The sequence below is a fragment of the Heptranchias perlo genome, chromosome 5 (genome assembly GCF_035084215.1).
Source record: "Heptranchias perlo isolate sHepPer1 chromosome 5, sHepPer1.hap1, whole genome shotgun sequence".
NCBI classification, from domain to species: domain Eukaryota; kingdom Metazoa; phylum Chordata; class Chondrichthyes; order Hexanchiformes; family Hexanchidae; genus Heptranchias; species Heptranchias perlo.
In genome coordinates, this window is record NC_090329.1 from 116,568,161 (window position 1) to 116,594,303 (window position 26,143).

Consider the following 26,143-nt stretch of genomic DNA (forward strand, 5'->3'; position numbering starts at 1 on the left):
CTAGTACTGAGCCCTGCGTAACCCCACTGAAAACAGCCTTCTCATCACAAAAACACCCATCAACCATTACTCTTTGCTTCCTGCCACTGAGCCAATTTTGGATCCAATTTGCCACTCTCCCTTGGATCCCGTGGGCTTTTACTTTTTTGACCATGTGGGACCTTGTCAAAAGCCTTGCTAAAATCCATCACCAAATGCAGTACCCTCATCGACCCTCCTTGTTACCTCCTCAAAAAATTCAATCAAGTTAGTTGGACACTAATCTTCCCTTAACAAATCCATGCTGACTGTCCTTAATTACTTTGTGCCTTTCTCAGTGAGGGTTTATCCTGTCCCTCAGAATTGATTCCAATAATTTGCCCACCACTGACTGGCCTGTAATTACTCGGTCTACCCCTCGCTACCTTTTTAAACAATAGTACAACGTTAGCAGTCCTCCAGTCTTCCAAGGCTGCCTTGAGATTGCGAAATTTTGCAATTCCTTCTTATAGGAAGAAGAAATTCGCCACAAATTAATGGGGGAAGTACTTTGTAATAAAGGGTAGATTTTTTGAAATAGCGCCTCTGATGCAGAGCTTCGAGCACCAGGAGCATGTCTATACATCGGAAAATTGAGTGCAGATGTCAGTACGACTTGCAGAGTTTTGCATCTGTAATGGGTGGAAAATCCTGCAGAGCCCTGCTCTTGTCGGCGTACCAACCCCCATGCATATTGTATTAAATGCTGTCCTCTTATAGTATGCTTTTGGGAGGGGAATAAACAAAAAATTTAGGGAGCATAAAGGAGAAGAGCAACAAGAAATTTTGCTTGTTAACCTAATGCTCTTGTTAAAAGAGATTTAAAGCCTAGATTTCCCAATCAGCATTATTTTAGCATAACCCATCTAAATTATTACCACCAATAATGCCAGTCAGAAAATCTAGGCTGTAAAAAGATCTCAAAATGGACTTTAAAATGAGCCATTGCTTGGTATTTTAGAGAAAAGACATTTTAATTTACACTTTTTTTTTGGATTTGTTTTAAATCAGTACAATGTAACTTGATGTCCTAACCTTATTTTTTAACAAATGACTTTCTGTAGTTAATTTGAATATAGTTCTTTCCATGTTTGTGCATAGTGAATATGATTGTTTTCACTCTCTATTGCTGTGGACATAAGTCTTGGTGCAGACTTAATGTACACTCTAATGGCAATCTTACATTGTCACTTCTTTAGTTCAGATCAGAGGAGACTGGCTATTGCTCACTCTGGTTCCCTTATCCCTGAAAAAATGGGTCTACGATTCTGACATCGAGATAAGGGAGCCACAGTAATGTAAATGCAGAGAGCCAGTGTATGGGTGTTGGTCCCTTATGATCCAAACTAACCCCTGCCCGAGACTAAGAGAGTGAGGAGGGAAGTTAGGTGAAATTTCTTTACCCAAAGCATTGTTGGGAGCTTGGAATGCCCTGCCACAGGAAGTGGTTGGATTTTTTAACTGATAAATGGAAGCAGAGGACACCACGAGGCAATGGGACGAGAGAAGGACAGTGGGATGCACAATGGATTGCTCCAGGACAGACACACTGGGCCGAATCACTTCCTTTTATGTTGCAATGTGGAAGTGCCTCAACTGGCAAATGCTAGGAACACAACGTAATTTAGTTTCCAGTAACGGTATCACAAAAGGAAAAAATGACTATTCACTTATGTGCACTAATCAGCAAGACTGTACCTCCTGTTCGGCAATTTAAAGTGCAGCTCATGTTAATGTTTCTATGGCAGAAACTGCAGTGTGACATCCACACAGTAGCAGAAATACGAAGCAAGAAAAGAACAAATAAAAAGAGTGAAAATGTATAGAAAAATTTGAGTAGGGAAAATGCTAAATGCCTTTGAAAAACAATGCTGGACCTAAATTCTACAAGAAATTTGTTAATATAAATTTGCTACAGAATCAGGAAAGCAAAGAGCACATCAATACGTACATCTTATTTGTTGCATTATATTCTTTACACTGCTGTAAATATTAACTCACAATTTATGATATTTCTTCCCTGGATCAATATTGCGTTAAAGTTTCATCATGATGTTGGATACTTAAGGACTGGCACACTAAGGAAGAGAGATACTTGAAAACTTTTGATCGATGACCTAGCAATCTGCCTATTATTTTGACACAGTCTTGCATTAATCAACTTTGAATGATCTGATACAGTTATATTTCAAAGAAAATTCCCAACATAATATTGAACAAAGGATTCGACTTATAATATATGAACTGCTGAAAAAGATGTGACAGTGAATCTAGAAAGACTATGGATTTTAGGTTTGAGAGGGAGAAAGGAGGATCACAAACCAAGGTTTTGAATTTAAGTGCAGCAAACTTCGAAGGGATGAGAAATGAATTAGCCGCAGTAAACTGGCCTGAACTGTAAATGGGTAAAGTGGGAAGTATTTGGTATGGTACAAAACCAGTATATACCCCTAAAAGGCAAAGGCTCCACTCATATAGTTAAGCAACCATGGTCAACAAATGAGGTAAGAGACAGTGTCACGCTATAAGAAAAGGCTTACAAAAATGCAAGGAAAAGTGGAAATCCATTGGACTGGGAGAGCTATAAAAACAACAAAGGGATACAAAGAAAGTAATAAGAGGTGCCAAAAGGGAATAAAGAGAAAAACTTGCAAGGGATATCAAAGTTAACAGCAAACGTTTTTATAAATGTATTAAGAGAAAGAGAGCAGTAAAGGGGAATGTCGGCCCATTAAAGACAGATGCAGGCGAGACGATAATGGAAAATAAGGAAATGGCAGACTTGAGTACTTTGTATTCGTTTTCAGAGTGGAGGAAAAGCACAAAATACCAGCAGTACAAGGGAACCTAAAATAAGTCAAGTTCTTTTAGAGTAGAAAAAATGACTTGAGTTAACAGGAGTAGATTGTAATTTTGTAATCTGGTTTGTTTCATCATTTGCAGTGTAAGCTGAAAACTTTTTTAGAAATGGTCAGTGCAGGCAGACTGGGACTTCTTAGAGCTGCCAGCAGTCCAGGGGTTTTAATTTGGTATTAATCAAAAGTCCTGTATTTTGATTGCATTATCAAGGAGTTCATGGAAGTGAAAGTTCTCATTTCTTTTTATTTACAGAAACTTATGAAGACTTTGACTCCAGGGTGATTGAGGTAAGGTTTTTTAAAATTTAACTGAATTTTTTTTGTATGTATATAAAGTGCCAAAAAAATGTTACACCAAGGGAGGTAAAATATGCAATGTGCATCCATTTTATTTGTAACCATATAAAAATAGCCTGATAAAAAGGAGATTGAAACAAAATTTGCATCTTCACAGGGTGGATTGATATATTGTCTAAGTATGTGTACATGTGAATAACAGCCAAAATCAAAATGAACAGCCAATTCATCTTAAGATAAAGTAATATGACTGAGGGATGACCCGAGAGGTCTTTAAGATTATGAAAGGGTTTGATGGGGCAGACGTGGAGAAGATGTTTCCACTTGCAGGGGAGACCAGAATTAGGGACCATAAATATAAGATAGTCACTAATAAATCCAATAGGGAATTCAAGACAAAACCCAGAGAGCGGTTAGAATGTGGAACTCACTACCACAAGGAGTAGTTGAGGTGACTAGAATAGATAAACACATGTGGGAGAAAGGAATAGAAGGATATGTTGATTGGGTTAGATGAAGTAGGGAGGAAGGAGGCTCGTGTGGAGCATAAACACCTGTTGAGCTGAATGGCCTGTTTCAGTGCTGTACATTCTAAGGATCAAGGGTGATTGGGGCAGGAACAGAGATATTAGTAGTAATACCCTTTGCAGCAAGAAGCGGTCATGTCACATCTAAGATGGGAGTTTTATGTCCCACAACCATAAGGGATGTTTGTTTTTGAACAGTACAAGAAATTTAATTGAAATGAGTTTGGGCAGTCTAATTCAGTTTCTAGTTGGAGCGTGTTCAGAGTGTGAAACTGCCCAAAATTCAGGAATGATTGATATTAAGTTGACAGTCTTACTCAAAGAGGACACAAGGATAGCTGGAAATAGAAAACAGTAAGGTGTTCTGAATTTGGAGGTAGCTATAACCTACAATGTGGAGGCAATTACTTAGAATGTACAGCACTGAAACAGGCCATTCAGCTCAACAGGTCCATGCCGGTGTTTATGCTCCACACGAGCCTCCTTCCTCCCTACTTCATCTAACCCAATCAACATATCCTTCTATTCCTTTCCCCCACATGTGTTTATCTATTCTAGTCACCTCAACTACTCCTTGTGGTAGTGAGTTCCACATTCTAACCGCTGTCTGGGTTTTCTCTTAAATTCCCTATTGGATTTATTAGTGACTATCTTATATTTATGGTCCCTAATTCTGGTCTCCCCTGCAAGTGGAAACATCTTCTCCACGTCTGCCCCATCAACCCTTTCACAATCTTAAAGACCTCTCGGGTCATCCCTCAGTCTTCTCTTTTCTAGAGTAAAGAGCCTCATCCTGCTCAATCTTTCCTGATGGGTATGATTGTATGATCAGTTCTGGTATCATCCTAGTAAATCTTCTTGGCACCTCCTCCAGCGCCTCTATATCAGTTTTATAATATGGAGACCAGAAGTGTTAACAGTACGCCAAGTTTGGTCTAACCAAGGTGCTATACAAATTTACTTAATTTCTCTGCTTTTCAATTCTATTCCCTCTAAAAATGAACCCCAGTGCTTGGTTTTCTGTTGTTATGGCCTTATTAACCTTCGTCGCTACTTTCAGTGATTTGTGTACCGGTACCCCCAGATACCCAGTCCCATTTTGACTCTTATTATCCAAGCAGTATGTGGCCCCCTTATCCTTCTATCAAAATTTAATACCTCACACTTATCTATATTGAAATTCATTTGCCAATTACACACCCATTCTGCAAGTTTATTAATGTCTTCCTTATTTTGTCGCAGTCCTCCTCGGTATTAACTATAACTCCCACTTTGGTGTTGTCCACAAATTTTGAAATTGTACTTCCAATTCCCAAGTCCAAATCATTGATGTAAATGGTGAACAAAAGTTGTACCAGCACCGATCCATGTGGAACACCACTTCCCACCTTTTGCCAGTCTGAATAACTACCTTTAACCCCTACTCTCTCTTTTTTGTTTTGTAGCCAGCTTACTATCCATTCTGCTATTTGTCTCCTAACTCCACATGCTTTGACCTTAGTCATGAATTCACTATGTGGTACCTTATCGAAGGCCTTTTGAAAATCCAAATATATTACATCTACTGCATTACCCTTGTTTACATTTTCTGTTACTTTAATCCAATAAGGTTGGTCAAGCATGACCTTCCCTTTTGAAATCCATGCTGACTATTCTTTATTATATTTTCAGTTTCTAGATGTTTTTCTATTACATCTTTGAGTAATGATTCCGTTTTCTTTACTACCACCAATGCTAAGCAACGCAGTTACTGAGTAGATTGTTAGAGGTACCAATAACCAATATCAGTGTGGCTGGCGGGCCAGAGGAGAGACAATTGGGAGATAGTAAGGGAATCAGGAGATAGTTTTTTTTTCCAGATGCAGAAGGATAACCTGCATAGATTAGAGGATGGCAGGATAATGTGTGTGGTGAAAGAGATGAAGAAGGGATGGCCCTGACAGCGATCATGACCTTGGAGGTGATGAGGCCTTGTGATAGTAACATTGAAGGGTTCGCCATAGATGTAGGTAGAAAAGTTTATGTAGAGGTTAAGGCTAAAATTGCTGAGTGATGACATAAGTGGGGAGGTTTCAGCAAGGAAGGTGCCATGGGTGGGGGAAGGACAGTACATTGATGAGGATCTTGAAGGGGAAGTGTAGTAGGGAAAGTGGTGCTAGAGGAGTGTACAGTTGAACCAAGTAGAAACCTCAAAATGAACGTCGGCTCCCCTCCATGGCAATTTGGGCGAGGGATGTGGTGGCACATGTAGGTTGGCATGGCAACCTCAATGAAAGGGATAGAGTTGCCATCATGAGCTAGGTTTCAGTCCAGCCTAGATGTTTGTGTGCTTATGCAGGACAAGTTCTTGGTGTGAGAAGGGCTGTACGTATCTCCCATTTTTGGGAAGGCCCCAAGGTTTGTCACAAAGAGCCATAGTCATCCTGGATCATTATATCATGGAACTGAGAGAGGATTCTCTCCCCTTCTTGGCCAGATCCGAACTCAACAGAAGTTTTAGGTGTGTTTAACAAAAATTGTTGAAGTCACTCATTTAGAAATGTCATACTTCCTTTATTAACTGAACAAAGTTGGGGGGGTGGGGGAGAATGTGGAAGGGAATTCTTTGCCTTTCAGAAATGTGCTGCATGTATTCTTCTAAGTGATCAAGTGCAGATTCAAATAGCATAGAGAATACTGTAAATTCTATGCTGCAAAATGGGGCCACTTCTATTTTAATAGGAACCTTATCAGTTGCACAAGTGTCCTCTCTGCAAGACCATTTTTAGTGACATTGAAAAGGACATGGCACATGAGATAGAAGCCAGGCATGAAGTGATTTTAGCACTCACACAGCAAAATTTTCACTGTAGTCAAATGGTGATATGAGAAGTGTATTCTTTATACTCTTCTGTATGGCAGTGTGATGTGTACCTTTTATACTACTGAACAGTTTTACATAATGTTCTGTTAATCCTTTACCATACACTTGATTAGCACTGGGGCCAATTTTGTGTAGGAGAGCAGTTTGCCAAAGGTACAGCCGATGGGGGAGGGATGCCACAAATTGCGAGAGTCGTCAATGCATTAATTTCCTACTGGACTGCAATTCAGCACTCTACTGCATTTTATGTGCTAGAGAACATGTTTCCATTTTGTGCTTTATTAGTAAGGCCCCAGATTTATTGCAAGAATATGTAAATGAACACCCAGCGCCATTCTGCAAGATATATGCTGAGTTTGCTCTTTATTTCCTTCAGCGCCCATTGTAATGGGAGCCCTGGAATCTCCAAAGATGTTGGAGCATTTAAAGGAGGAAAGGCCTTCGTATTTTTTTTTCTTTTGCAGCATTTAGAGTAAGTTCATCGAGTCCGCTTCGGCTCTATGCAGCAGCAATCCAGCTAGTCCTACTCCCCCGCCCTATCCCCGTTGCCCTGCAAATCTTTTCCTTTCAAGTACTTATCCAGTTCCCTTTTGAAGGCCATGATTGAATCTGCCTCCACCACCCCCTCGGGCAGTGCATTCCAGATCCTAACCACCTGCTGTGTAAAAAAGTTTTTCCTCATGTCACCTTTGGTTCTTTTGCCAATCATCTTAAACCTATGTCCTCTGGTTCTTGACCCTTCTGCCAATGGGAACAGTTTCTCTCTATCTACTCTGTCTAGACCCTTCATGAATTTGAATACCTCTATCAAATCTCCTCGCAGCCTTCTCTGTTCTAAGAAGAACCACCCCAGCTTCTCCAGTCTATCCACGTAACTAAAGTCCCTCATCCCTGGAATGATTCTAGTAAATCTCTTCTGCGCCCTCTAAGGCCTTGACATCTTTCTTAAAGTGCAGTGCCCAGAATTGGACACAATACTCCAGCTGTGGCCGAACCAGTGTTTTATAAAGGTTCATCATGACTTCTTTACTTTTGTACTCCATGCCTTTATTTAAAAATGTAAGGAATCTTACAACACCAGGTTATAGTCCAACAGTTTTATTTGAAAATCACAAGCTTTCGGAGCTTACCTCCTTCGTCAGGTGAGTGACTCACCTGACGTCACTCACCTGACGAAGGAGGTAAGCTCCGAAAGCTTGTGATTTTCAAATAAAACTGTTGGACTATAACCTGGTGTTGTAAGATTCCTTACATTTGTCCACCCCAGTCCATCACCGGCATCTCCACATCATGGCTTTTATTTATAAAGCCCAGGATCCCGTATGCTTTTTTAACTGCTTTATCAATCTGCCTTGCCACCTTCAATGACTTGTGTACATATACCCCCAGATCTCTTTGTTCCTTTACCCCTTTTAGAATTGTACCATTTAGTTTATATTGCCTCTCCTCATTGTTCCTACCGAAATGCATCACCTCTCATTTTTCTGCGTTAAATTTCATTTGCCACGTGTCCGCGCATGCCACCAGCCTGTCTATATCCTCTTGAAATCTATCACTATCCTCCTCACTGTTCACTACCCTTCCAAGGTTTGTGTCATATGCAAATTTTCATCAAAAATATCATCAGGTTAGTTAAACATGATTTGCCTTTAACAAATCCGTGCTGGCTTTCTCTAATCAATCCACAGTTGTCCAAGTGACTGCTAATTCTGTCCCGGATTATCATTTTCTAAAAGTTTCCCCACCACCGAGCTTAAACTGACTGGCCTATAGTTGGTGGGTTTATCCTTACAATCTTTTTTGAACAAGGGTATAACATTTGCAATTCTCCAGTCCTTTGGCACCACCCCTGTATCTAAGAATGTTTGGAAGATTATGGCCAGTACCTCTGCAATTTCCACACTTACTTCCCTCAGCAACCTAGGATGCATTCCACCCGGATGGGGTGACTTATCTACTTTAAGTACAGTGACCAGTTACGGTTATTGGCTTAGTACAAAGAGGAGAAGAGTCAATTCTCTCTTAACTCTCAATTCGCTTTATTCACGTTGTTAGATCGTATACATATAGCTTGTATGTCTGGTTAGATATAGACATGCAGTTTGCACCAGGTTATACAGTTTTATACCCAAACTAGGATCTAAACGCACACCCACTAGGTTTCTCTGACATTCCCTGAGTGGTCACAGAATATAAAGGATAATACCCGAAAAGGAGAGCTAACGCTGGCCAGGCGTTCCGTTCTCTCTCTCTCTCGACGTCGTCTCTACGTAGGTATCTGACGTAGGTTCTTCCACTTCCGCGATGGTTGGTCTCCGAAGTCTTCGCTCTGCCTCCACGCCCCAGATTCTTCATTCTTATTCCGAATCTTATCTCTTCAAGCTGTGCTGTCTCTCTCTCTCTCCCGTTGGTTTAGGCTTGCTCGCCTAGTCTGTGTCTTCTCCTCATTGGCTCTGTCCCAAGGACTTAGGTAGCATTACCTCATTACTCCTTTTCTAAATAAGGACTTGTGTCTTATCACATCTCCTTTGTCTTTCACAAAACTTAGCTAAATCAAACCGGTTCCAGCCAGCTCAGGCCAGCAACTGAACTCAGGTTACTTCAGTTCAAAAGTTGCTTTTGCCTGTGTGTCAGCAGTTTGGAATAAACTCAGTAGTTTCTGCAGTCCCTGGCCAACAACAGCTAGCCTTTCTAGTACCTCTTCTTTATCAATTTTTAGCCCATCCAGTATCTCAACTACATCTTCCTTTACTATTCTGGCAGCATCTTCTTCCTTGGTAAAGACAGATGCAAAGCACTCATTTAGTACCTCGGCCATCCCCTCTGCCTCCATTAGTAGATCTCATTTTTGGTCCCTAATCGGCCCCACCTCTCCTCTTACTACCTGTTTACTGTTTACATGCCTATAGAAGACTTTTGGATTCCCTTTTTATGTTGGCCGCCAGTCTATTCTCATTCTCTCTCTTTACCCCTCTTATTTCCTTTTTCACTTCCCCTCCGAACTTTCTATATTCAGCCTGGTTCTCACTTGTGTTATTAACCTGACATCTGTCATACGCCCCTTTTTTCTGCTTCATTTTACTCTCTATCTCTTTTCTCATCCAGGGAACTCTGGCTTTAGTTGCCCTACCTTTCTCCCTCGTGGGAATGTACCTAAACTGTACACGTACCATCTCCTCTTTAAAGGCCGCCCACTGTTCAATTACAGTTTTACCTGCCAATCTTTGATTCCAATTTACCTGGGCCAGATCTGTTCTCATATCACTGAAATTGGCCCTCCTCCAATTGAGTATTTTTACTTTAGAGTGGTTATAGACAAGAGTGAGGTCATATATTTTGGCAGGAAAAATAAGGAGGCCACATACTCCTTGGAAAATAAGAGTCTAAATCATAGAATCATAGAATCATAGAAGTTACAACATGGAAACAGGCCCTTCGGCCCAACATGTCCATGTCGCCCAGTTTATACCACTAAGCTAGTCCCAATTGCCTGCACTTGGCCCATATCCCTCGATACCCATCTTCCCCATGTAACTGTCCAAATGCTTTTTAAAAGACAAAATTGTACCCGCCTCTACTACTGCCTCTGGCAGCTCGTTCCAGACACTCACCACCCTTTGAGTGAAAAAATTGCCCCTCTGGATCCTTTTGTATCTCTCCCCTCTCACCTTAAATCTGTGCCCCCTCGTTATAGACTCCCCTACCTTTGGGAAAAGATTTTGACTATCGACCTTATCTATGCCCCTCATTATTTTATAGACTTCTATAAGATCACCCCTTAACCTCCTACTCTCCAGGGAATAAAGTCCCAGTCTGTCTAACCTCTCCCTGTAAGTCAAACCATCAAGTCCCGGTAGCATCCTAGTAAATCTTTTCTGCACTCTTTCTAGTTTCATAATATCCTTTCTATAATAGGGTGACCAGAACTGTACACAGTACTCCAAGTGTGGCCTCACCAATGCCCTGTACAACTTCAACAAGACATCCCAACTCCTGCATTCAATGTTCTGACCAATGAAACCAAGCATGCTGAATGCCTTCTTCACCACCCTATCCACCTGTGACTCCACTTTCAAGGAGCTATGAATCTGTACTCCCAGATCTCTTTGTTCTATAACTCTCCCCAACGCCCTACCATTAACGGAGTAGGTCCTGGCCCGATTCGATCTACCAAAATGCATCACCTCACATTTATCTAAATTAAACTCCATCTGCCATTCATCGGCCCACTGGCCCAATTTATCAAGATCCCGTTGCAATCCTAGATAACCTTCTTCACTGTCCACAATGCCACCAATCTTGGTGTCATCTGCAAACTTACTAACCATGCCTCCTAAATTCTCATCCAAATCATTAATATAAATAACAAATAACAGCGGACCCAGCACCGATCCCTGAGGCACACCGCTGGACACAGGCATCCAGTTTGAAAAACAACCCTCGACAACCACCCTCTGTCTTCTGTCGTCAAGCCAATTTTGTATCCAATTGGCTACCTCACCTTGGATCCCATGAGATTTAACCTTATGTAACAACCTACCATGCGGTACCTTGTCAAATGCTTTGCTGAAGTCCATGTAGACCACGTCTACTGCACAGCCCTCATCTATCTTCTTGGTTACCCCTTCAAAAAACTCAATCAAATTCGTGAGACATGATTTTCCTCTCACAAAACCATGCTGACTGTTCCTAATTAGTCCCTGCCTCTCCAAATGCCTGTAGATTCTGTCCCTCAGAATACCCTCTAACAACTTACCCACTACAGATGTCAGGCTCACTGGTCTGTAGTTCCCAGGCTTTTCCCTGCCGCCCTTCTTAAACAAAGGCACAACATTTGCTACCCTCCAATCTTCAGGCACCTCACCTGTAGCGGTGGATGATTCAAATATCTCTGCTAGGGGACCCGCAATTTCCTCCCTAACCTCCCATAACGTCCTGGGATACATTTCATCAGGTCCCGGAGATTTATCTACCTTGATGCGCGTTAAGACTTCCAGCACCTCCCTCTCTGTAATATGTACACTCCTCAAGACATCACTATTTATTTCCCCAAGTTCCCTAACATCCATGCCTTTCTCAACCGTAAATACCGATGTGAAATATTTATTCAGGATCTCACCCATCTCTTGTGGTTCCGCACATAGATGACCTTGTTGATCCTTAAGAGGCCCTACTCTCTCCCTAGTTACCCTTTTGCCCTTTATGTATTTGTAGAAGCTCTTTGGATTCACCTTTGCCTGATCTGCCAAAGCAATCTCATATCCCCTTTTTGCCCTCCTGATTTCTCTCTTAACTCTACTCCGGCAATCTCTAAATGGGGTAGAGGAGCAGAAAGATCTGGGGATACAGATAAACAAATCACTAAAAGTAGCAACGCAGGTGAATAAGGCCATTTTTTTTTTAAAAAAAGCAAACCAAGCACTTGAGTTCATTTTCAGAGGGATAGAATTGAAAGGAGAGAGATTATGTTAAACTTGTATGGAACCCTGGTTAGACCACACTTGGAGTACTGTCAACAGTTCTGGTCTCCATATGATAAAAGGGATATAGAGGCATTGGAGATGGTGCAAAAAAGATTTATTAGGATGATACCAGAACTGAGAGGTTATACCTATCAGGAATGATTGGAAAAGGCAGGGGCTGTTTTCTCTAGAAAAGAGAAGAATGAGGGGTGACCTGATAAAGGTCTTTAAGATTATGAAAAGGTTTGATAGGTTAGACGTAGAGAAGCTAATTCCACTTGCAGGGAAGACCAGAACTAGGGGCCATAAATATAAGATAATCACTAATAAATCCAATAGGGAATTCAGGAGAAACTTCTTTACCTGGAGAGTGGCTAGAATGTGGAATCTGCTGTCACAGAGAATAGTTGAGGCGACTAGCATAGATGCATTTAAGGAGAAGCTAGATAAACACATGAGGGAGAAAGGAATAGAAGGGTGTTTGGAGTAGTGTGCACAGTTCTAGTCTCCATATTATAGAAGGGCTATAGAGGCATTGGAGAAGATGCATAAAAGATTCACAAAGATGATACCAGAAATGAGAGGTTTTACTTATTAGGAAAGGCTGAACAGATGGGGGCTCTTTTTTCTAGAAAAGAGAAGGCTAAGGGGTGACCTGATAGAGGCCTTTAAGATAATGAAAGGGTTTGATAGGGTAGACGTAGAGAAAATGTTTCCACTTGTGCGGGAGTCCAAAACTAGAGGTCATAAATATAAAACAGTCGCTAATAAATCCAATAGGGAATTTAGGAGAAACTTTTTTACCCAAAGAGTGGTAAGAATGTGAAACATATAAGGAGTAGTTGAGGCAAATAGCATAGATGCATTTAGGGGGAAGCTAGATAAGTACATGAGGGAGAAAGAATAGAAAGGTATGTTGATGGGGTTAGATGAAGTAGGGAGGGAAGAGGCTCATGTGGAGCACTGATAGCAGCATAGACCTGTTGGGCCGAATAGCCTGTTTCTGTGCTGTACATTCTATGTAATTCTAAGTAAATAAGATCAGCTAAGAAACATTATCTTAAAAAGTGCTTTTGTTGATGCATCATTGATAAGTAAAGTATAAAGTGTGGAATGAGAAAAGGACATTTAGTCCATTTCTCCCAACAGATCATGTACAATTTGCAGCCTTCATGGCCTTTACCCAGCTAATTTAATCAGCTGAGGGAGATGACTGACCACAGATAAAGCTCTGACATTTCTTCATGAGTCTAACACTACAGCTTACACCATTCAAACTTAATCGGTTGCATTCCACAGGTGGCTGTTACATATCCCCAGCAAAAGGAATCAGAGTAATCCCTGATGGCTTAATGGGTAAATGAAAGTGCACTTCTCAAGCATTTATCTTGGTGGGTCAACGAAAGAACAGCACTGATAATGTGTGTAAAAATTTATGATGGAAGAGAATTGGTGGCACATGTTAAGTCCTTGGCACAGCCTTAAAAAAAAACGGCGGACTTGCAGTCTGACTCCAAAGATATCATAAATGCAGCCTCTGATGACTCTGAGCATATCGTGCACACTCAGTACCCTACTCCAGTTAGTGAATAAGAAAACTGAATTAAACTGAATGTATATAATACATGATTCAAAAGCTGAAACTTAAAAAACATAGCGAGATACAAGTATCTTCTTTAATAAGCAGTAGAACACAGCTTCATATTTCCTCCCATTTCAAACCAAATATCCTCTCCTATAAATTAAGAAATGTATACCACTGTTTGGGGTTAAAGTGGGTAAATCACCTTGTACACAAATATAAAGTGCAAAGCAAGAACAGCGTTGGATAAAGGGGAACAGGAGACTGGTCACAACATCACAAGTATAGTCGTCAAGTACAGTACTCAACCTGCACTGTCTGCAGCACCACTGTATCCCACTCCACTTCATCCAACAATGGTTCCCCACTCCACTTTGTCCGATCCCATTTTAATGTTCTTTTTAATCCAGTACCAGTTTGGCGGGTGGCCTGTAACCATTTTATCAACAAGTATTTATGATAGTTCTACTCAAACAGGCTGTCTAGTTTGTCCCGTATAACCTTTGCTGAAACATCTCTAGGAACTGCAGCATTCTCAGTCGGTCAAAAAGCTAAACTGAGAATTTAACGACCTGTACACAGTTCAAGATTCTTGACCGTCTTTCCTTTTCCCTCCTGCCCCATCCCCTCAATGCAGCCATTTTTTTTCACATATGATTGTCAAAGACCTCTTGAGACCTGATTGTATAATAATAATTAATTTGAGGTACAAATACGTCAGTTATCCACAAGTAGTTTTTAATTAATGTCTTTGTTTATCCCTTCCTGAACAAATTACAGACTTTTAAAACCCAAGCTTGGCATCACCTAACAACTACTTCCTGATTAACCTCATCTGTTCTTCTACTCTAGCATGCTTAATGGTGTTTGCACTCTGGGACTTGTCTCTTTATCCAAATTTCTCAATAATATTAAAAATAAACAATCACATTAGGCATTTTCCTGTGCAAAATAGGTTTGTTTTCAGTTCCTTATACAGCAGAGGGTGGAGCTTATCTCAAAACATTAAATATATAATTGTATATGTCTTTGCACATTTCAGAATTTATTTGTTACTTCATGAATGGTATGAAAAGAGTTTACTTTCCTGTCAGCATTGGCCAATAGTCTATCCGCTGTACTCAGCAGCAGAGAATACACTTATGCTTTGCTGAATCTTAATGGGCTAATTTTAATGAGTCTGAGGAATGGTTTCAGAATTCGATCTGTGCATCAGGGAAAAAATGTAAGAAGTTGTAAACAGACCATTTCCTCCCTAGTCACCAAGCTGAAAGTAAATGAACAGGAAAAATAAAATAGCTCCACGGCTTTGAGCGATCTTTGAAGCAGTGAAGGCTAATGAACTAATTTCTTTTTTGAAATGATTGTACTAAATGGCTACTATTCCTCCATGGCAGAACGCATGCCACGGAGCCAAGTATCTGCCTTAAAACTCGATAAGATTGAGTTACTGGTGCCTCAGGTGCTGACTGCTGTATTAATATTCAATGACATCAAGCCTCATAGTCATAGGAACATAGGAACAGGAGTAGGCCATTCAGTCCCTCAAGCCTGTTCTGCCATTGAATTAGGTCAACTCCATTAACCCGCCTTTGATCCATATCCCTTGATACCTTTACCTAATAAAAATTTGTCGATCTTGATCTTGAAAATTTCAATTGACCCAGCATCCACAGCCTTTTTTGGGGGGGCGAGGGGGAGTTCCACGTTTCCACTATCCTTTGGGTGAAAAAGTGCTTCCTGATTTCACACCTGAATGGCCTAGTGCTAATTTTAAGATTATGCCCCCTTGTTTTGGATTCCCCCACCAGAGGAAATAGCATCTCTCTTATCTACTCTAGGGAATCCTTTTATCATTTTAAACACTTTATTTAGATCGCTCCTCATCTTTCTAAACTCAAGGGACTGTAACCCACGTTTATGCAACATGCCCTTATAATTTAACCCTTTTAGCCCTGGTATCATTTTGGTGAATCAAGCTGTATCCCCTATAGGGCCAATGTATCCTTCCTGAGGTGCGGTGCCCAGAATTGACGGCAGTACTCCAGATGGGGTCAGACCAGCGCTTTATATAACTGTAACATAACTTCTACCCCTTTGTATTCCAATCCCCTTGAGATAAAGGCTAACATTCCATTAGCCTTTTTGTTTACTATTTGTACCTGTGCCCTAGCTTTTATTGATTTGTGTTTCTGGACATCCAAATGCCTTTGCTCCTCCAGTTTCTAGTCTCATGCCATTTAGAAAATATTCTGATTTGTCTTTCTTGGATCCAAAGTGGATTACCTCACACTTTCCCCACATTGAACTCCATCTGCTACAGTTTTGCCCACTTACTTAATCTGCCATCTGCCACAGTTTTGCCCACTCACTTAGCAATAGTCCAGTACTAATTGGGAGTGGGGGAACGTGTTTGGGTATGTCAAAATGGCATTTATAACAGATTCTAGTGGTAATGCTCTTGTGTTGACAAGCTAGTACAGATGAGGAAGGCTATTTAGCCCATTTTTGTTTCTCTACCCTCAAAAAATCCTAAAGGCCCCTCATTTCAGCATCCTGTTGTTTCTTAAAATGTTTTTGGCTCCATTGATCTTCCCAGAAGTCTGTTCCATACTTTTGCTCACTTTTTTTGTAAAGAAATTCTAGATATCAGTCCTAATTTACCTTTTACTAATTTGAATCTGTGTCCCCTTGTCCCACTCTTGCTGTTTAACTTAAAGTAAAATTCGTATTTACCTCTACCATTCTCTTAACTATCTTCTATACCTGTTTACTAAGTTATTATTGTACAGATAATCCTCAAGTTTACTCCTCATAATAAATTCCATCATTTCACATGGAATAAAAGTAAGACTAATGGGTCTGTAGTTGCTTGTGTTCCTTTTTGAATATAGGCACCATTTTAGCCTGTTTCCAATCTACTAGTACCTCACAAATGTCCAGTGATTCCCTCGTAATGATTCTCAGTGCCTCATAAATCTCCTTCCTAATCTCTCTCAGCACTCTGGGCTGAATACCATGATTAGCCTGTCTAAAACTACCATCTCATTTTATATTGATGTTATTGATTTTCCTTAGGTTCTCTCTGTTTGAAGAGGGCATGTTCCTCTCTTTTTTTTCCCCTTGTGAATACTTTAAGGAAGTAATTATTCAGAATATTTACTATCTTGTGCTCTCAGTTTCAAGCCAGTTTGTATTTTTTAGGGTTTTTACTTTTTCATTGACTGCTTTCTCACTGTAGTTCTGAAAGAATGTTTTTACTGTTATGCTTAGAATCATCTGCTATGCCTTTTTCCAGGTCTCTTTGCTTTCCTGATCACCCTTTTAACATAAATCTGTACCTTATGTTCATTCCAATCAACCTCTTTCACTTTTTTTCCTGCATGATTTGTAGATGCCATTCTTTATTTCTCTTTTAATTTGTCTATTAAACCATTTAGAGTCATATTTGTTTAGTCTGATCCTGTTGGTTTTAAGAATGTGTTTTTGAGCAACCTGCCTCAATCCATTGGCTTTAATTGTTCCCTCATTTCTCCTAATTTAACCCTTTTAAAATGATAAACCTGACTTCTGGTCTTGGGTATATCTGACTCCTGGATCATGTTGGACTTGATCATTCAATGCCCCAGGGTGTTACAACTTCCATTTCCTCAATGTTGTCTTGGTGCAAATCAAATCAAATCTCAGCCCCTAGTATTATGGGAACCACTTCCTAATTACTGACAGACACCATTACATGTGAGTGCAACATTTCACTCGTGTAAATGCCCATAGGCTCTACCAATGTACCCATAAAAGTAACATCTATTTTTTGACTTAGCCTCTCAGCCACTACCTGTATTGCTATTTTAAGTGGTGATTGCTATTGTAACCTATCTGTTATTAGTTGTATAATTTGGTCTTAAATTGCAGCCCACACTTACTGCTGTCTACACAGCAATACCTAGATTTGGAAAAACCTTGTTGCAGCAAGATTTACCAATCCTGTATATTGCCCCTTTGCACAACCGATCTATATTTAATATCTGTGTTTCACAGACATGTGAAAATTAATTTAAAGTGTTTAGCCCATTAGAGGAAATAATGGAGAATGTACATCTTCTACAACAATGTAGTGTTACTTATAGAAGTGATGAGTAGCACAACAGTACTATTGTGACTATCCCAACTGTTGCTCTTACCCTTGTCACACTTATAATATTAATGGTACTTATTTACATGTGCAAAATCAATTGCTATCAACAGCTTCTGTTCGGGGAGCGGGCAGGAAATTGGACATGAATTTAGATTTGAGGTTAGGATCAGATCAGCCATGATCTTATTGAATGGCGGAGCAGGCTCGAGGGGCCGATTGGCCTACTCCTGCTCCTATTTCTTATGTTCTTATGTTCTGTTAAAGCAGTTTGAGACTCTGAGGATGCCCTAGATAATACGTATCCTATATAAACATGCAGGTTCAGAGAGATGACCTCCAAAAATTGAGCACGTGCAGTCTTGTTAAGGGTCTCCCCACACTTCAGTCCAAAGCAAATCTTCATTGTTATTTCTGTTTAAGCTTGTCATCTGGCCTGGAATTTAAGAGTGTCGTTATTTTATTTAGTTTATCACTCTCTTGTGGATGTCGGTTGGCAAGAGATGGGCTTGTAATAGAAATTTATTTCCGCTCTGAAGCGTGTTGCATGACTTCCTAGTTGGTCATTTCTAGATTATAATAAGGTACTACTAGAATGGGAGTGTGCCTTGGTAGACTTGAGGGATACTGTTACATTTGTGCTTTTTAGGACAATGTACTATAGCCAACTAGAGTGAGTGTGAGTGTCAACAAATCAATTACTCGTCTGAAACAAGGGAGAATTCGAGAAAGAACAGTAACAAATGCACAGCCCAGTCTTCCAATTGTACTTTGCTGTAGCTATAAAGTATTCTATGCATTTAAGTAAAATGGCTCTTTATTTTCAATACTATTAGGAAATATAGGGGATGATTGTTTCTGATTTGTGCCCAGGGTACACATAATCATAAGGTGCAAAGCAGAGGAAAAAGGTGCTTTGCTAGGTCCCTGTCCCCTTTGCATTGCCCATGTACCTCCTTGGGATCCCCCAAGGAGGAGACAAAGCATTTGTGCATAAAGCAGCCGCAAGCAATGTAATGATATAATGATGAGATGGGAGTGAATTCACCGGCCTGCCCATCTAAATCTCCTGGATCTCTGCTTGGCAGAGGCCCAAAAGTAGGGTCCATGCACAGCAAGTGGGCTTTACTGCTTGTACTCAGCCTCTCGGATCAAAGGTCTGAGAAGTGGGCAGGCACAAAGCCCTGGAGACAACAAAACGGTAGGTCTCTTTTGCAAGGAACAGCAGAATGACCAGCAGTGCTGGAGGCATTCACTGGTTCCCAATTGGGACATTTTTTTAGTTCTTCACAAGCTAATGTAAATTTAATTTAAAAATGCAATTTTTAGTTTCTTACATGGAAAACTGCACAGTAGTTAATAGTTTCATCTTGCAGACTTACCCTGTAAATGAATTCCACAGCTTCAGAACTCTCTTTCTCCTGCTGTTTGTTCTAACTGTTGCATTTAATTTTAGACTCCTCAATTACTGGAAACAGTCTGCTTATATCTACTGTGTCCCATCCTTTCATAATTTGAAACACTTCTATCATATCACCCCACAATCTATGTTATTCTATCAAAAAAGCCCCAAATTTTCAAGTCTTTTTTCGTATTTGTATTTCCTCATACCAGGCAATATCCTAGTGAATCTGTGTTGTACCCTGTCTAAAGTCTCAATCTCCTTCCTATAATGTGGAGCTCAATACTGCACACTATACTCTATACTCTAACTGAGGTCTTATTAAGGTTTTATATAGGCTCATCATTACTTTGGCTTTTATATTCTATACCTCCTGTGATAAAACTTAGAATTCCATTAGCTTTTTCTAATGGTCACGTCAACCTGAGGAGCTGCCTTTACTGTCCTGTGAACCTGTCCCCCCAAATCCCTCAGTTCTTCCACAGCATCGAGCCTACTTCCATTCAAAGTATAAATATTGTTATTTCTTTTACCAAAATGTATCATCTCACACTTGTACACTACATCCACTTCCCATCTACCTCCTCAAAGTATTCTGAGGTTTGTTGAGCACGATCATCCCTTTTGCAATCTGTGCTGGCCACTTCTTTTTTCTCTTTATCTAGATATATGATTTCATCCTTGATTAAAGACTCTAAAAATTTTCCCTACTACAGATGTAATTACTCAAATAGTTCCACCTTTTTTAAATGGGCACTACATTGGTCATTTTCCAACCCTATGGCACACATTCACACTCCATAGAGCCTGGTGATCAAGAAGGCCAACGGAATGTTGGCTTTTATTGCTAGGGGGATAGAATATAAAAACAGGGAGGTATTGCTGCAGTTATATAAGGTATTGGTGAGACCGCACCTGGAATACTGCATACAGTTTTGGTGTCCATTCTTAAGAAAAGACGTACTTGCTCTCGAGGCAGTACAAAGAAGGTTCACTCGGTTAATCCCGGGGATGAGGGGGCGGACATATGAGGAGAGGTTGAGTAGATTGGGACTGTACTCATTGGAGTTCAGAAGAATGAGAGGCGATCTTATTGAAACATATAAGATTGTGAAGGGGCTTGATCGGGTGGATGCGGTAAGGATGTTCCCAAGGATGGGTGAAACTAGAACTAGGGGGCATAATCTTAGAATAAAATTGCTGCTCTTTCAAAACTGAGATGAGGAGAAACTTCTTCACTCAGAGGGTAGTAGGTCTGTGGAATTTGCTGCCCCAGGAAGCTGTGGAAGCTACATCATTAAATAAATCTAAAACAGAAATAGACAGTTTCCTAGAAGTAAAGGGAATTAGGGGTTACAGGGAGCGGGCAGGAAATTGGACATGAAGCTGAGTTCGGACCGGTCAAGGCCCTGTGGGTGGCGGAGCGGGCCCAGGGGCTGAGTGGCCGGGTCCTGCTCCTACTTCTTGTGTTCTTTAGATTTGAGGTTAGGATCAGATCAGCCATGATCTTATTGAATGGCGGAGCAGGCTCGAGGGGCCGATTGGCCTGCTGCTCCTATTTCTTATGTTCTTACTCAGCTTCATGTCCTGGCGCTTTGACGTCCCTTCGCTTAACTAGCTTATCTAAAATATCCATTTTATTTATCTTAATATTGCTCATCTCATTCTTAACTACTTCAGGATTCACCTCTCTCTCATATCCTCTTTAGTAAAAACCGATGCAAAGTACTTATTTGATCATCATCTAAAATTTGACAATCCTCTCCTCTCGGGTCCCACCTCACTTTTATTAATTCTCTTTTTACTAATGTACTTGTAAAATATTTCACTGCTCCTTTTAATGTTTTGTGATTTCCCCCCGCCCTCGCACTTAGCTTTAGCTTTCCTTATCCCACTCTTAGTCTGATAGTCTCCTTTAGTTTTGTCATTATTATTCTTATGGTCCACATGGTCGTCTTAAATTTTAATTGGTTCCTAACCTCTTTATTTATCCATGGCATCTTAAAATTACTGGTAATTTCCTTTTTAATAATATACTGTACTTATTCTGTACCTTTTCAATCTCTTTTTAAAAAAAAAATTCACGGTTGTTCTACAGTCCTGTCAATTTCTCCTTCCACCTCAGCTAGCTCATTCATCCTTTCTAAAATCTGCCCTACTACTTTGCTATTCTGTTGGGGTGTGTAGAGGATGTCAAATGAAGAAAAAAGTAATTAACCATTTGTCATTCTTTGAATGATATCTATCCTCTACACCATGATCACATCCATCTTTGGCCTCTAGCCAAGCTGTTCCAATACAGCTACCACACTGAAATGTACTTGACAGTGTGGAAAATTGCCCAGGTATGTCCTGTCCATAAAAAGCAGGATAAATCCAACCCAGCCAATTACTGCCCTAACAGCCTACTCTCAATCATCAGCAAAGTTATGGAAGGAATTATCAATAGTGCTATCAAGCGGCACTTACTCACCAATAACCTGCTCACCAATGCTCAGTTTGGGTTCCACCAGAACCACTTGGCTCGAGACCTCATCACAGCTTTGATCCAAGCATGGACACGAGCTGAATTCCAGAGGTGAAGTGATAACGACTGCCCTTGACATCAAGGCAGCATTCGCCCAAGTGTGGTACCAAGTAGATCTATCAAAACTGCAGTCAATGGGGATCAGGGGAAAACTCTCCGGTGGCTGTAGTCATATCTAGCACAAAGGAAGATGGTTGTGGTTGTTGGAGGCCAATCATCTCAGCCCCAGGACATCGCTGCAGGAGTTCCTCAGGGCAGCGTCTTAGTCTCAACTATCTTTAGCTGCTTCATTGACCTTCCCTCCATCATAAGGTCAGATGATTGCACAGTGTTTAGCTCTATTCACAGTTCCTCAGATAATGAAGCAGTCGATGCACACATGCAGCAAGACCTGGACAACTTCCAGTGTTGGCCTGTAAATTTTATTTTTCAAAACTGAGGCAAGTTGGGAATTTTTGTCTTTACAAATTTTTTATGTTATAATTACATGATTAACAATTCAACTGTTTATTGTGCGTTTGCCGAACAATTCCTATGGTATGTGGTGCATGTGAGTGATCATTTAGAGGGTGGAGAAATAAATACATTTGCATATAATTAGTGCTATTCTATATTAAATTGCTATCAATTTGTGTTGAATCTTTGTGTAAATCCTGTTGTATCAAGATGTATTATTTTAGAATTTTTCATGCGCTATAAGATATATATTTATTTATTCTTGTGATATGGGCATCGCTGGCAACGCCAGCATTTATTGCCCATCCCCAGTTGCCGAGAAGGTGGTGGTGAGCCTTCTATATTTTTTGTAGTGGATTGATACAACTTAAAGGCCACTCAGAGGGGCAGTTAAGAGTGAACCACATTAGTGTGGGACTGGGGTCATCGGGTAAGGACAACAGGTTTCTTTCCCTAAAGGACATGAGTAAACCATTTTGGTTTTTATGACAATTTGACAGATTTGACATGGTCACTTTTACTGATACCACCTTTTTATTTCCATATTCAGATTCTCAAACTGCAATGTTGGGATTTGAACTCAGCCTCTGGATTATTAGTCTAGGTCTCCAGGATTACTAGTGCAGTAACATAACCACTACACTATCATACCCATATATATACTTTTTTCAAGCATGGAACTTCTGTAAACGTTGACTGCTGAAGAAGCTAACGCCAGTGAGATAACACCTATGGTAGCTAATATTAAATTAAACAAATGGATAGAATTTGAAAAAATACAAGGTGGGTTAACACACATTATTTTGCATAAAACAGGATAAAGATTAGTTTCATCCCTCAACAAATGTTGATTGTAACATTGATACTTGAAGAGCTACGCATGAACTAAGAAAATCCAGAGCAAGGAAAGGTCATTCGGCTCATCAAGGTCGCTCCATCCAGAACCCACGAATGATTATTTCATCATGGACATCTCTCTAAACACCTGTTAATTCTTTAGAGCTTTAGAGACACTAAAGGGACAATTTTAATCCTGCCCACCCGCAGAAACAAGATGGGTGGGGAGTTAAGATTGGCCTGTACAACTTAACCACTCCGATCCCACGAGCTGTGATCTCAACCTGCAATTTTGTGCAGGCAAGAGCAGCACCCACTGGAAAGCAGCCGTGGTCCTTATTTAAATATGCAGATCAGGCTCTGATGGCTGCATGGGAAAGCTGATATGGCTTCCCCGCCAGTCCATTCTAGCAGAGGATGCGCAGAGGGCAAGCAGATATTTTTATATTTTAAAAAAAATCCCGTGTCAATTTTATCCAAAGTATGTGATATCTCCTTAATTTTTTAACAATAGCGTGAACTGGGTGATTCAGTCTTCGTTAGCTCCTGGAAAGCTAGAAAGTCTGGAGATAATTTTATTGCAGAAGTCAGATCCTTTGCGATGCACCAACGGCATAAATTCTTTTGAATACTTTGCTGTTGAAACTTCTCCATTTAGGAAAGGAAACAACACAGGCTGATTGTTATCATCACTTGTCTTTGTCCTGACAATTAATGTATGGGTACAAACCATAATGGTTGATTGGGGGCAAAGTGTAGAACAAAATCTGTCTTTTTTCCAGAAACAATCTGCTAGTGCTGTAATAGTTTCAGGATGATGTACAACTAGACTGGAAGTTATTGGAGATTACTCAGAAGCATCTGCAAAATGAACAGCAAAACCAGGGACCTCTATTGAATTGTTTCTTACCAGATGGTTACTGTCCCATTTGTTCCTTCTTTCACTGCGCTGCTGACTATATGAAGTGCTATAGGAGCTGTAATGCAGCCATAGAGGAAAAGTTATTTGATGTATGAGAGAAGACTCTACTTTTAACCTTGTCATTGTAATCAAAAAGAACATTATTTTGTGCAATCTCCCATTGCTCACTGAAGCCTCCTAAAAAGTAGTGAGCCTGGCAGAGTTTGGATTGTGCTGGGAAAATAGGTGGACCTCATGAACATGGAAAAATTTAAGACCTGCAGACATAAAAGGTCTGGCTTTACTTAATTTTTTTGATATACATCGTTGCTTGAGCCTACAAATCAAAATAAATGAATTGCTGATGGGGACCATAATCTATTGCCGTTCTTGGATAACAACGTAACTACAGTTAATAGTAGAAGTAAAGTGAGAAGGACCCAATTATTTGCTCCGTTATGAAGGGTTCGTCCATGACTAAAATTGATTTTACACCAGCTGAGACTACAGAATGAAGCTTGGCAGGTATTACTACAATTCAGAACCCCCTGAGTTAAAAAGGATACCACGTCCTTTGAAGAACTGAATCAGAGATTTAATTTGGATAATCAATCTTTATCATTTCCTGCAATCTCACACAACCCTGAAAGAACTATAGAGGCAGGAACTGAAAACACAGACAAGTAAAATTAAAAATGTTCCACATGATTGGCAAAAGGGGAAGATTAGTGTCCAAGATTTATGCTTTCATTCTGCAGAATGGTAATAATTTAGAGAAGGCTGAATAATAAAATTTTACATAGCCCATACTTCACTCTATTGTGCTTCCCACAAGTAAATATTAAAGCAAACAACCAACGTTGGTAATGTAGGTGGGGAGGCAGAAATCACCAACTTGCGCTGTGATGTTGCTGCATCATTGCCCTGTTCTGAAACGGCATCTCTGAGACATTTTGCCATTCTGAGAGCTCACCAGCTGGAACTGAAAAACAACAGTAGCTCTTAAAACTTTGGTGATTATAAAAGAAAAATCCATAAAAACTAGAAAATGGTGATACATTTAATTTAAATGTATGGGTAAATGGAATCCTTAATGCAATCAAAATCAGAAAAGTAGTTCATAAATGCGAGGCCAGGTAAACCTAGTAGTCCAGTCAGGAGTTGCAAGTGCTACCTATTCCTTGGTTCATTGACTGTTAGTCCACCAAAATAGAGCATTCTGTTCAATAGACCGACTGTGATGGTGACTTGTAAAGTTCATATGAAATATGTAGCATTTTCAATAAAAATCACTTGTTTCTATGATGTTCACTATTTCATCATTCTCTTTTAATAAATGTTAGTTAGGCTCCTTGACTAAAATGTAAGCAATTGAGTCTCCCTTAACTTTTGCTCTGCTTGTCTCTTATTCTGATTCTTTCTGTCTCCCTCTTCTTGTCTTTTTGCCTGCCATATCCTGTTCTCTTTCTTCTCTCTCCCTCTCCTGCTGTCTTTCTCACACATTTACCCTTGGTCTCTTTCTGCATTCACTCCTTTTCTTCGCATCCCCCTCCCCCACGATATAAAGCCACTGCATCAATCCTCAATCCTTTGAAAAGGGTTGATCACCGCAGAGATAATTGGAGCCTATGGCTGACAGAGAGTGGGGCCCAGGCACTGGAAGGGAGGAAGCAGAGAGTTTGGCTGCAGCATGGGGATTAGTCACTGCTAACCGCATGATAAAACGTTAGCTGTCACATGGCTCAGGGATGACTATTGAATCATGAAATAATGAATCAGAGGGGCACAATTTTTACCCTCCGATAATGAAGCAGTCTCTGGACGCATGCTTCAAGACCTGGACAACATCCAGGCTTGGGCTGATAAGTGGCTAGTAACATTCCCACCACACAATGACCATCTCTAAATGCCATGGCTACTAGAGCAGGCTTGTTTTTTTTATTAATTCATGGGATGTGGGCATTACTGGCAAGGCCAGCATTTATTGCCCATCCCTAATTGCCCTTGAGAAGGTGGTGGTGAGCCCCCTTGAACCGTTGCAGTCATACCTAGCATAAAGGAAGATGGCAGTGGTTGTTGGAGGCGAATCATCACAGCCCCAGGACATTGCTGCAGGAGTTCTCAGGGCAATGTCCTACGCCCAACCATCTTCAGCTGCTTCATTAATGACCTTCCCTCCATCATAAGGTCAGAAATGGGGATGTTTGCTGATGATTGCACAGTGTTCAGCTCCATTCGCAACCCCTCAGATAATGAAGCAGTCCGTGCCCGCATGCAGGAA

The 26,143-nt window shown here is 40.5% G+C and overlaps 1 protein-coding gene across 1 annotated transcript in view; it reads left to right on the top strand.

The window, feature by feature from the left end:
- The window catches only part of mrps5 (mitochondrial ribosomal protein S5), a 175,541-nt gene that overhangs the window by 73,271 nt on the left and 76,127 nt on the right, over positions 1–26,143 (top strand). The window contains exon 5 of the mRNA XM_067985077.1: positions 3,130–3,164. Coding sequence (XP_067841178.1) covers positions 3,130–3,164 — 35 coding nt within the window. The remainder of the gene's footprint in view (positions 1–3,129; positions 3,165–26,143) is intronic.